Source organism: Lissotriton helveticus, chromosome 1_2 (genome assembly GCF_964261635.1).
Source record: "Lissotriton helveticus chromosome 1_2, aLisHel1.1, whole genome shotgun sequence".
Classification (NCBI taxonomy): domain Eukaryota; kingdom Metazoa; phylum Chordata; class Amphibia; order Caudata; family Salamandridae; genus Lissotriton; species Lissotriton helveticus.
In genome coordinates this window covers 122,570,000-122,582,199 of record NC_136058.1, presented here as the reverse complement: position 1 = coordinate 122,582,199, position 12,200 = coordinate 122,570,000, and the positions used below count along the sequence as shown (strand labels likewise).

At 44.1% G+C, this 12,200-nt stretch overlaps 1 protein-coding gene across 2 annotated transcripts in view; it reads right to left on the bottom strand.

The window, feature by feature from the left end:
- Positions 1-635: 635 nt before the first annotated feature.
- Positions 636-12,200, bottom strand: part of LOC144798849 (uncharacterized) — a 72,109-nt gene continuing 60,544 nt past the window's right edge. Inside the window, exons 4-5 of one of the 2 annotated variants that reach the window (XM_078669929.1) lie at positions 10,750-10,942; positions 636-1,186 (exon numbers count right to left, since the gene is read on the bottom strand). In XM_078669929.1, coding sequence (XP_078526055.1) covers positions 756-1,186; positions 10,750-10,942 — 624 coding nt within the window. In that variant the 3' untranslated portion in view covers positions 636-755. Of the gene's footprint in view, positions 1,187-10,749; positions 10,946-12,200 lie in introns of both variants that reach the window. The other variant, XM_078669919.1, reaches the window with a different exon arrangement.

The window sequence follows — 12,200 nt, the reverse complement described above, 5'->3', positions numbered from 1 at the left end:
AAAATAATGTTGCATAATCAGAAGTAAACAAAAGCAAGTAGAGATATACAGGCCATATCATGCACATTTTGAACCCATGCACCGATGTAGAAGAGGTCCATGCCCCTGTTTTTGATGAAATTATGCTGTCAACAGTACATACATTAACTGCACTAAGATTTGAGTTGATGAATGAGCTGCATGTTTTTGATGAGATGCATGAGATGATAGCTCAGCTTGGAAACAGTGTAGTGAATATCTCTCTGCCAAGGCACAATTACATTTACCGTCAGTGCTGTAGAAATGATTCAACATCTTAATTAAATATAGGAGCGTGATAAGAATGTACATTATCCTCTGGCAAACCACCGAACACAAGAGGTCAATAGTGTGCACTCAATAGATATGCCAAAACAGGCAATCAACAATTTAGGAAATGAAATGCCTTAAATAAAGACTTCAGTCACATTTCTACATTGTTTAAATAGTCACGTGAAAACTAATAAACACATAAAAAGGAGCAAGAAATGTATCATCTGAATAACACTTACGTTACAGAATTTCAGTTGGAGACATTACTGATGTTGCTGCAAACCCAATTTGTACTTCATTTCACTCTACCTACAGCTCACTAAAAATAAAGAGAGACTTTGAAATGAGGAAAAACGGTTTTAATGAAGAGTTGAAATTGCATTCTCAGTATACAGAAGATGATCTCTCATAAAGGCACAATACAAATGTATTCTCCATGATATGTCAATCAGGCTTTGGACCAATCAGGCCTCGTCATTTTCAGAGGAGGAGGCCGAATAACAGTCTAATCCTGGGAGGTTTTTCACATTTTCAGTGGCTTCTGCAATTTGAACTTCTTTGCTTTGAGAAGTGCCAGTAGCTATTGTCTGTGGTAGGGGCTGATGAGGAGATAAAAGAATATCCTTCATTTTCAGTACATCCTCTCCCAAAGTGTTGTAAGGGGAGTTTGCCCATAGATACTTTGGGTTCATTTTGTTGCTGAAATTCAAAGGCTTGTCCTGTGCATCATGGTCAACACTTGAGCAGCTGATCAGTGCAGTGCTGTTGCTTGCTTCTGGTAAGCTGCAGTTTATGTCATCTTCATTCTGATTATATCGTTGATCTGAACCTGCATCATGTTTGACTTCAGAGAGGAGCACAGGTGTATGCAACAACAACTTTGTAGATTTTGGATCTAGTAGAGAGAAGGGAAATACATTATTAAAAAGAAGTATTCAAAATAACTTCCCATGTTGATTTCTATGTTGTGACCTGCAAAGTACTATTGCTAATGTGCTTAGGTTCACTTGTCCGGATTTCTGATAACCTCCTTCCGCCTACCTAAAGGCCCAATTAACAAAAAGTAGTCATACCATTCCCGTTTACCCCAACACATTTTGGGTATGTTACCTCCACCATCCCAACCTAAATATGAAATTACTGCTGCCACTGGCAAGAGTCAAGATAGGAGTATTTTCTTGGTGAGAAACTACTTGTCCTCATTTGCACGTTTAGAGGGGGTGTTTGCCTAATTTTAAAGGTGCTCCCACCTAGATATTTATACAAACTGGCCCTTTGAGGCGATGTAGTCATATGTGCAATGACACAATACACAAGCACATACTTTTAGGAGGGTAAATTCACATTTTCCTAATACCAGACATAGATTTACACACATAAATAAAGTCATTTGCTCACCTAATTTTAACTTAAATCCACACATGGCTCTATGAAATGGGTCTTATAGGGGTAAATATGATAATATTTGGAGTTGCTTGCATGGTCCAAGAACAACAATCTCTTCACTACTTTGGATTTGCAGGCACAGCATCATTTTAAATATGCAAGATTAGGTAAAGTTTGCTGTACAACAAAAGGTTTGGAACATTGTAGCAGCACTGTTTCTTTTTCCTATCCTATCTTTCAAAAGCGAAGGCCAGTGAAAGACATGGTGGAAACAAGAATGATCACAGGTAAAAACTCTTGCACTAGAATTAGATTTTTTTTTTTAATATATGTAGAGCTCGTGCCTAAACAAGCCAACAGAAATATAAAATAAAAGACTTAGGGAACAGCTGGGAAAATGAACGTAGATATTTGATGGGAAAGAATCACCACAGAAGGAAGCAGCTTAACAGCAAGTGTAGATGTATCGAAAAAGCTGCTAAATACGTTTCCTGCTAAGTTGGTAGGAGAAGAAGTTAGTTTTTAGCATGCAGCAGGAAGAAAGAAAAGAACAAGCCAGATGAATGTCCACGGGGGAAGCGTGCCCCAATCTAAGATGGCATATTCATCTGTAGTCACCATTTGCAAGGCTTGAAATAAATGAGGCATAAGCATGGAGAGAGTCCGTGAAAGGTGAGAGGGCAGGTATGGAATATACAACCAAATCATACACAGTCAGAATAAAAAATAAACGTAGAGGTCAAGTTAATGGAAGTTAATTGATACTGAAGAGATTGGTCTAATTTCAGAGACTCAGATATGTAGCGGGCAGCGGAGCAGAACAAGACAGCTGTGCTTCAGGGTCAGGGTGACCAAGAGAAAACCCCTTCAAACAAAGTGGTATCACGAATGGTACTGTCTTACTTGAAGAGGACTCCTCTTTCAAGGTAAAAATCAAAGGTCATTTACCTTAAGTCCCACAAGAACCATTACAAGGTTACAATAATATAACAAGTGATTACAAAGTTTTCAGGAAAGGTTAAGGACACCTATTAAACTCACTGAGTTTAGTGTGCCTGAAACTGTTCACCATCCTGGCTGCAGATTGGTAAAATCTGGGTATTTATGAATACAAAATACCACCACTAGGCATGTGAAGTACGAGTTACTTAACTTCGGTAACGATGCATCTAGTAGAGACGATCTTCGCTGCAGATTCTTTAATGTAGAATTATCCCCAGACGTGAGACTGGATCCGGAAAATCTTTTGCCACAGCATCTCCGTGCGCCGGCACCACGTGACTCCGCTCTGATATTGTCCGCGTACGTGCCATCAGCGAGGTCACATAAGTCACACCCCAGCGCGCTGATATCAGTTTTCTTCGGAGAACATTTCCGTGCCACAACGCAGAGCCATCACAAACAAAAATGTGAGAGTATGGGAACAGTGTGCGAAAAAATCAGGGGAAAAGCGAATGGTGATGAACAGCACCAACAGGGACACTGCCAGGCACTGCGTCACTGAAAGTCATGGAAGAAAAAGAGCAGAGCACCGCTCCGAGGAGAAACCCTGCAAAGCTAAGGCGATATCCTCCCTGGAAGCAGAAAAACATGTTAAAAATGCAATGGTACACGGCAGAAAGCCCACTACCAAAATCCATAACAGAGAGGGAGTCACAAGCCCGGAACAGAAGAGTAACGACAAGGTACCCCAAGACAACACCATCAAGGAGTGTTGCATCCCCTGTAAGAGCTATGGGCTGAGGCACAGCCAAGAGACCCCAACCCAGAGGACTACAACCCAGAGGACAGCAGAGGAGTCAAAAACCCCAAGCAATTAAAAAGGGAGAGGATTATGAGTAGGACCCACACTGGAAACCAGGGTGTAGGGATGCAGAAGTACACATGAGCCTCCTGTCCAACCACCAGAAAGGAAGGAGAGTAACAAATAAACAGAACAAAGCACCTCGTCAGGGAGGAAGTCAAGAGGGCACTCGCAGAAGACAAACCACCCGGGGGGAGGAGAGTCCAAAAGACCAAGCTGAAGGGCCTCGCAGAACGGGGAGGAAGGGCGGGCCGTGAAGGAATACGTGGCTAGAATCGTCTCCACCAGATACATCGTTACCGAAGGTAAGTAACTCGTACATCTGATAGAGACTACTGGCCACAGATTCCTTAACATAGAATAGATACCCTAGCCATACCCAAAAGGGAGTGGAGGGGCCGCGAGAGAACCTCATCAGCTTGGAAGAACACAGTGTCCCAATAGGCAATGTGTCATGGGGAGAGGGAGGAAATCCCAGTTTCTACCAAGCAGAAGTAAGCAAGGACAAGGAGAAGGGAAGGCCAGGATACCACAAGCCTACCCGAGGGCCAGGGCGTCCCCCAGAAACTCCGGAGGGACAAGCAGCACCAAGAGAGAACCAAGGGAAGAGAAGAACCACCCGCAGAATCCAAGGAGTAGAGGTGGAAACGGAGGCAGAGCCCGCCGCAGGAGAACACACTCACAGCAAAGGGAACAGCTGAACTAGCATCAGCCCGAGGCAGCAGACAAAGCAGAAACGACCCCACAGCCGAGAAGCACAGACATGAGAAGGAAGACACAGTCGCGCAAGCTCCAGCAGAGCAAAGGACAGGAGCACACCAGTACACGCCGAGGTCCAAGGAGGTGAACCATAACAACCAGGCGTGCGCAGCCAGTGGCTGGTAATAATATGAAGTAGTGTGCCCAGAGCAAGCCAGCGCAAGACAAAGGCAGAGGCAAGGGAACCTCAGAACAAGCCCCAGAGAAGGGCCATCCCAGTGGCCCACGAAGAAATATGTAGTACAAACCTAAAGCCGTCACCCACAACACAGGAGAACACCAGGAGTATCCTAGCCCCCCTGGAACACAGGGCAGAGGACCAGGCCAAAATGTCGGAGAACAAGGTGGAAGCACCACAACCCGACAGTCGGGCTGGTGAACCAGAGGCTGAAGAGGGAAGGCAAAACGTACAGAAGCATATGATCCCGCAGGAGGAAGGGACAAAATGCACAACTGGCGAGCCCTGTAGACGAAGGATAGAAACACCCTCGGACACTGAGCAGGACAGAACCTTGAGCAGCACAAGCCACGCTAAGACAAAAGAAAAAGAAAGAAGACCACACCAACCAGTATACAGCGACGCCAAAAAAGGCAAGGAACCCAAGAGGGTAACCTCACCCGCCGAGCTTAGGACAGAGCTATACAATAGCTACAAGTACCCCACCTAGGGTATGACACGTCCCAAAACAAAACATGGTACCACCTCTTAGGGAAAAAACCCGCAGCAGAGGTCAAGAACATAAAGCTTTTATAAAAAAGGAATGGACGACGTAGGGTATACTGATTGGTGCACTCTGAGGGACAATTTCACCAGTTTATTCCCTTATTTTGCGCTCCACCAGCTACTGGGGCACCGTCCAACCCCAAACTGTCTAATAAATACTCAAAGAAAGGGCTGGGAGCGCTAAATCTTAGATGTTACAATTATTTAATTGCATTTCGCACAACAACTCTATCTCAGAACCAACAATCACAGAACAACAGTTCTCCAAAACAATCTTATTCTTGGGTTCTTGATGTGTTTCTTTTACAGCCGACGCGTTTCGTCCCGAAGATAGGACGTCATCAGGGCTGTGAATGTAAAAACAAAATGTATATATATATACATAAGTCCAAATTTTACATCTAAATGTATTTTTTGTCATTCTAATACAAAACTTCCCTGTGTTATTATAACACAACGCAACCTGGAAGCCCGGATGTGGCTGCGGAGACGGCGTAGAGCCCTCCCTGGAAGACGCTGAGGAGAAGGCAACAATGCGGCGTCCAGTCTCCGGTGAAGAGGAGATAAGGAGGTGACAAACCTCCGGAGAGGAAGGGACATCCGGAGAGGAGTCGAGGACCTGACGTCGGGACGGCGCCGTAGAGTCTGCCATGGGCACCTCAGTGTCCTCGATCGGTGCCGAAGTGGCCCCCAGGGGTGCCGAGTCATCCTCCACCACCACTTGCTTCACAGGAGAAAGGGGCAGGGTCGAAGCTGGGGCGGCCAATGAACGGCGCCGGCTCGACCTCCGACAAGGCAGCCGCCTGCGCCGCGGACCGAGAGAGACTCGGGGAGGCGCCCCAGGTCCCGGCCTCCACCCGCGGTGCCACCAGGGCCGGGGAGGAAAGCTGTTGGCGCCGGCTCAGCCTCCGGTGAGACAGCAGCCTGCCCAGAGGACCGAGGTGGACTCCGGAACAAGCCACGAGTCCCGGCGACCTCCTGCGACACCACAGGGAACCCCACGGGGTTTTGTCGTGAGACAGGGATGCCATGGGCCGAAGAGGGGAACCCCGACGGGCCGCACCTCGACAACACCACACCTCCAGAACCTGAAGCCGAATTTGTCGGCGCCGGAGCCGCCAGCGAGTCGGCAGCAGGCCCCGCTCCTGGCGAGGGATCCGCGGACGTCTCAGGAAGACGAGGGGGGCCCCAAAGAAGCCTGTAGAGCCATAGCGTATGCCTCCATTTGGGCCCTAGTCACCCCAACGCCAGGAAACGGCGGATAGGGCGGCGACCGCGGAGGGCGCACGTCCCGAGAGGAATACGCGCCTTTGGCAGAACGAGGACAAGGTCACGGAGAAGAACGATGCGGGAGTTGGAATCAGCGGTTTTTGGACCCTTCCAAGGTAAGGGACCTACGCGGCGACGAGACCGATCTGGACAAGTGGGCCGAAAGCAACGTCATCCGGCGCTCCCGCCGGGACTTTGGCTTGAGATGCTGACAAGCGTCGCAGTCCGTCGAATCATGGTGCTACAGATCCTAAAACTCACGTTTATATCATCAAATGAACAGTCTAGCATACCGCACAAACCAGCAAAACACGCTAAACTGACATACATCTTAATTTATATGGGACCTCCTGTATTATAGCAATAGTGGATTCTTCTAGACCCTTCCTACGTCAGCACTGTACTAAAATGATACTTGCACAGCTAGATATCATATCTCAACATTAAACTGAACTACAGTCTTGTCTACTTTAGTAGTCTTGGAGCAACTAGGAGAAAGAAAAATATCTATTTTGTTCCACAGTTATGACATGCTATACATGTACTAATAAAACTGAAAGCATTCCCATCGTACAACAAATATGCTGCACTTGGTTTTAGGATTCATTGGTTTATCCTTAATACACAGTGAAATATTAAAAAGCAAACCAACCTCAGAGCAATATTAAAATGCTGGATATTGTTTGGGATTTTTATGAATGCAATAAAGACTAGGGAATAAAATACCTCTGGCCTAATTCTTTCCATGAAGTAGGGCAGACAAGTCTTTTTTGTTGTTGTAGTTTAAATTTGTTTATTAGATTTTAACAATTTAGATACAGAGATGCAGAGGTTCATACGTGAATTACATGCCTAGATAGGTTGACATGGGTTTGGCAGTTGATTATACATTGGTAGTGATCTTCATACATAATTGCCGCTGATCGTCATTACAGGAGTACATGCATATTGAGGTAATCTACATTGCTGGTCTGCCTTCGGCAGGATGCCTATAAACATGTACCCTGGTGTGGGACCTACACCTATCTTTGGTATCAGTGGGAGTTGTGATTTTCTGTCCCCTCGATTGGGCTATATCCTCTGCCAACTAGTGTCGATACCAAACTGCTGGCCTGTATCTCTGTCTGGTAATCTGGGTGTTGAACTGGGGTATTGATACGGGATCAGTGGGGGGGTGGGTGGGTGCAGATTAAGTAGGTCCTCTATCCAAGTTTGCATGGTGATGTGACGGTCGTAGGGCAGACATGTCTTAACAAGCATTGGCAAAGCCAATAGGTCTCTACAATGCCCAAGCTATTGGCCTAGTCAATGTGAATGACTTTTAGCCATGTTGTCTAGCAGCACATCTGTTGTTCAGCATGGCTGAAAGTCACTGAAAAGCCATACTGGTTGCTCTAGAAGCAGAAAAAACATCCAACGTGTGGACTGCCACTTCCTAGGGAAGATGCTTCTGAAAGATGATTTGGCCAAAACTTTGTGGCAATGAAGTTGGCAGGATATTTACTGGTGAGGATAGTACTAAATGTGTGAACTTCCAGGCAGTTTGGAGTATGGAGGGGGACACAATCTGGGCACCCACTCTCTCCCCTGCTATTTATTCCATGATTGCTAGCAGAAAACAGGCTGATGAAGAGATTAAAAGCTTACATTTCGGCCTACACACACCCAAGATAATGTATTCACAGATGAAATACTCCTAACATTAAAAGAGCCAACATTATCTCTCCTCTGTTACAAGAACAGCTAACTGAATTTAAAGTAGTCTTGGGCTTCAAAGTAAATGCGTCTATAACAGAGATTTTTTGTAATCAGACTCAATAATAAACTAAGCTGGACCAGGTCGGAAATTCCATGAACTTTAAGTAATGCCTCAGGAGGTGTTACTTACTTGAGAGTCATGATAACGTCAAATGTAGCTGACTTAAATAAAACCAATAGGATCCTCCTCCTATCCAAAATGGGCGAGGACCTGTAAAGGTGGACAACTTTGCCGGTGTTGTAAATGGGCAGAATTAATGCCATTAAAATGAATACCCTCCCACGAATATTGTATCTTTTCTAGGCCCTCCTTATTAGAGTTTTGGATGAGAAGCACGACCCTGAAATACATTTTGGAGAGGGAAACACATCAAGAGTTTCAAATAAAATGCTATGTCAGCAACCCAATCCTGATCTTATCTGGGTGCCTGCTTTTCAGGGGTGAGGAGGTTGCCTGGATGTAGGTCGCCTACACCCAAATACCAGAGCTATCCACATCCCATGAATTAATGTTAATTTTTTTGTAATATGTATGTATTCATGTGGTATTTCTATAGCACAAACATAGCAAATCGCTGTGAGAGATGAACTTAAAGTCAATGAGCGATAGAAGTGTTAACTGGTTTGTGGCCTGTTAGTTCATTGTGATGTAGTGTTCTTTAAAGAGGTGCATCTTCAACTCTTTCCTAAATTGCAGCAGTATTGGGGTTGTTCTGATGCATATTGGGTTGTTGTTCCAGGTCACATGTGCTTAGATAAAAAAAAAAGGTCCTGCTGCTTTGTGTTTTTTCTTTTTTATACTTCTTAGTCTGCAGTCTGATGGTGTCCTGGCTGTGAGTGTGCCAACAGCCACCAGAAATGGTGGGGATGTCGAGAATGACTTGAAATGTTGGAGTTAATCCGGGGCAAGCCCATCCCCTTTCCATTTTTAAAATGTTTTTTCCTATCTAGTGGGATTTCGGTTTGGGGTCAAAAAGACTGTGTGGCTGCTAGTGATGGGAGTATTGACCCATGACTGTGGAGTCAAAAGGAGCCTTCCTCCTGTGATAATGTTCCAGTGGTCGAGTGGAATGAACGCCTGCTCAGGAACTGCCCGCCAGCAGATGTCCAAAAGAAGTATCCAATAGGGATGGGCACCACTGGAAAGGACAAAATCTCTGCTTTCCAATGGTACCTCTCCCCGTGAGATCAGTGCTTAGGAGCTGGGATGTGACACGAACACTAAACACCACAAAAAGAGCAGAAGCCATTAGGCTTTGGTTGCTTTGAGTTTCGCTTACAATGACATATTTCCTCCTTTGTGCCCTGATTCATCTGATAATGAAAGAGATCTAAACTCTTAGGTGAGCCACAACATTTCTGCAGCTTGGCCAGGATGTTCCTCCTCAACTGTTATATATTTTCATCTATTACCATAGCCATGCTGGACCCGGAAGGTCTTCCTGAGCTTCATCGGCTTGTAACCATCTGATGTGCTCGTAAGTGATGGTGAGAACACTGGCATTAAGAGGTAAATACCACACGCAGAGGTGAAAGGCCGACACCTTATACACTTTACACCCTCTTGCGCCTTGTTGATGCTCCCTGAGCATCAATGGCACACGATTCCTGCATCTGGTGCAACTCCACATGCCAGTCCACCAAAGGAAAATAATGAATTAACTGAGAAACAACTGAGAGCCGTTCTTTATCTGCTCTTTCTCAACTAGGTAAGCAGCACCCATTGGCATTAGTAAGAGGAATACAGATGTTACTCTCGCTTGCTTCAGAAAGTGCACTTTTAAAATGGCGTAGATTTATCTTATAGAGACAATTTGAGCAAATCAATTTACTTACAAAAGATTTAATTTTACTGAATCCTTAAACAAAGTCCTATTTCATTTTGATAAAAATAGTGCTGAGTGCACAGTCAAGGTACTGCACATTATTAAATTGAACACCTACATTTTTTAAACCATCCCGATTGCGATTCTTAACTTTTCGACTTCTGTGCACCCCCATTAAAACATAACTGGAAGCCACAGACCCCAGTTTAATAAATTTATATAAATTTAACCCTAAACCCATACACAAAAAAGTGTACATCAAACAAATAAACAAATTATTAACTATTTCATTGAATTCATAAACAAACGTCGACATTTTAATGGGAAGGTTGGACTTTTTCAAAATGTAGTTTTATTTCTAAAAGATGAACCAATATTTTAGACTCTAGCATTTCATCCTATCTTTTTTGCATCAAATGTATGCTTTCATTTTGTCAGCACATAACACTGCTGCTTCAATTGAGTACACTAATTCTGCATACTAGATCCCGTTTGCTCTACTTGCGCTGCTCCCACAAATTAAGATAAGGAAGCCAAGTTATTGTCTAGCGTCCAATGTCAAATTCCTTATCATTTGCAGCGCATCTTGGAACATTCAATTTTACTTTTTATATAGTTTATTAATCAAATATTTAATTTACAAAAAAGACGTGGACCCTCGGAGTTGGCATAGCAGATCAACAGGGGTCCGTGGACCATAGGCTTAGAACAACTAAAGTACCCCTTGACAACATGCCCGGAGGACAGCAGCACAACAATAAGAATATTAGCATTTTAGTGAGCTGTGCATTAGCAGCCGCTTCCCTGGGATCCCCAATTAAAAGTCAATGCTTGACACAAAGATTTCCCCCAGGTCCTGTAAAACTGGCCAGATGAAAGTTATTGTTATATTATGTGTTTAGGAGTCTTTTAATAGCCTTTAAAATAAGTACCGTGATCACTTCCAGCAGTCAAGTTATCTGTAGGTCTTTTCCTTGTGTAGCCACGTGGTTTCCATGGATGTTCTTTACAGGAGGGATCCAAACGCCTCAGTTTCCACAGGTGACTCTGGTAGTCCTTCCTTAATTTTTCTATGTGTTCCTCAAACTCCTGGATTTTTCTTTCAGAGTAGTGAGACAACTGGGACTGCTAGGAAACACATGCAGATGACACTGTTTCAGAGTTCATATTCTAAAGGGAGCACGCTTCACAAAGCAGTGTTATTCAAGTACTTTTTATGATGCAAAATCGGCAGGGTTGAGGTTCAATGGACTGTGTTCTTGATCGAATAGGGTTGGCTTTATAGTAATGTAAAAACAGTCGTGTAACAAAATATTGGACAGAATTATTATTGCTGCTGAGATAATTATTTTAGAACGTGTCAAAAGATACTTTAGAAAAAAAAAGAGGCACTTTACCCTTTTCCACAATACTGGCTCCTCCAACACAACCCCTGCACATCCCCTCTATCAAAATAGTAATTTCTTCATGAAATGACAACAATCTAAGGTGATTGTTTGAGGTTCTAAGATAATTGTCTGAGGTGCTACACATTTAATGCAACAACGGCCTCCTTTCCTGCTAGTTTGACCTCTCACATGTTTGTAATTCATTTTACATATTGCCCAATTCTGGCGTTCAACTAAATGCAGCTACAGAGCCTCTCGCAGCTCCCCATCAACAGGTAAGGAGCTTGCTACTCCACAAAGGGCGATTGGGAGAACAAACTGCTCATTGTTGCTTTGATCGGAAACATTCCTGGCCCAACTAATTTGTTTCCACCTGTCTGCACTTGGCACGTTTGGTCAGTGACACTGGTTCCTTTCATCTTAGAACTTTTCCATTTCTATGGCAACAACCTGCATTACCTTCAAATTCTGGGTCTCTTGGTCAGTGGTACTCCCCAATGTTTGTGAATGGGGAAGTCCACAGTCGTGGCTATAATTATTCCTTAAAAAAACCTAAAAAACAACAGAGCCTGTAAGTCAAAGGTACTTAGGAGTGATAATCAACACTGGTATAATTGCACGGAAGTGAACCTAACTAAAGACCATCAACAGTAGCTGATTAAGTCCTATCAGCCCACCCAATGGCGGAGCCTCATCATGTAGGACTCCAATACCAAGGTAAGTGTGCAATCGCCCAGTTGTCAATTAGCGATGCATTACTCAACCGAGGTAAGGTCACCACCGTTGTTAGACTTGAGTGGGAGACTGATATGTGCAGTGCAGGAAAATAAAATAAAATAGTGTGTGATTAAAATGGCTATCGAGGCAAACAAAGACCTTTATTAACGTTTGCCTGGACGTCAGGTTAAAAAATAGTGAAAAAACAGTGTGGAAAAAATCACTGTTTGACTTGCTTGATAGAAAACTAAGTAAGATATAAGAGGGCCAACATGTTT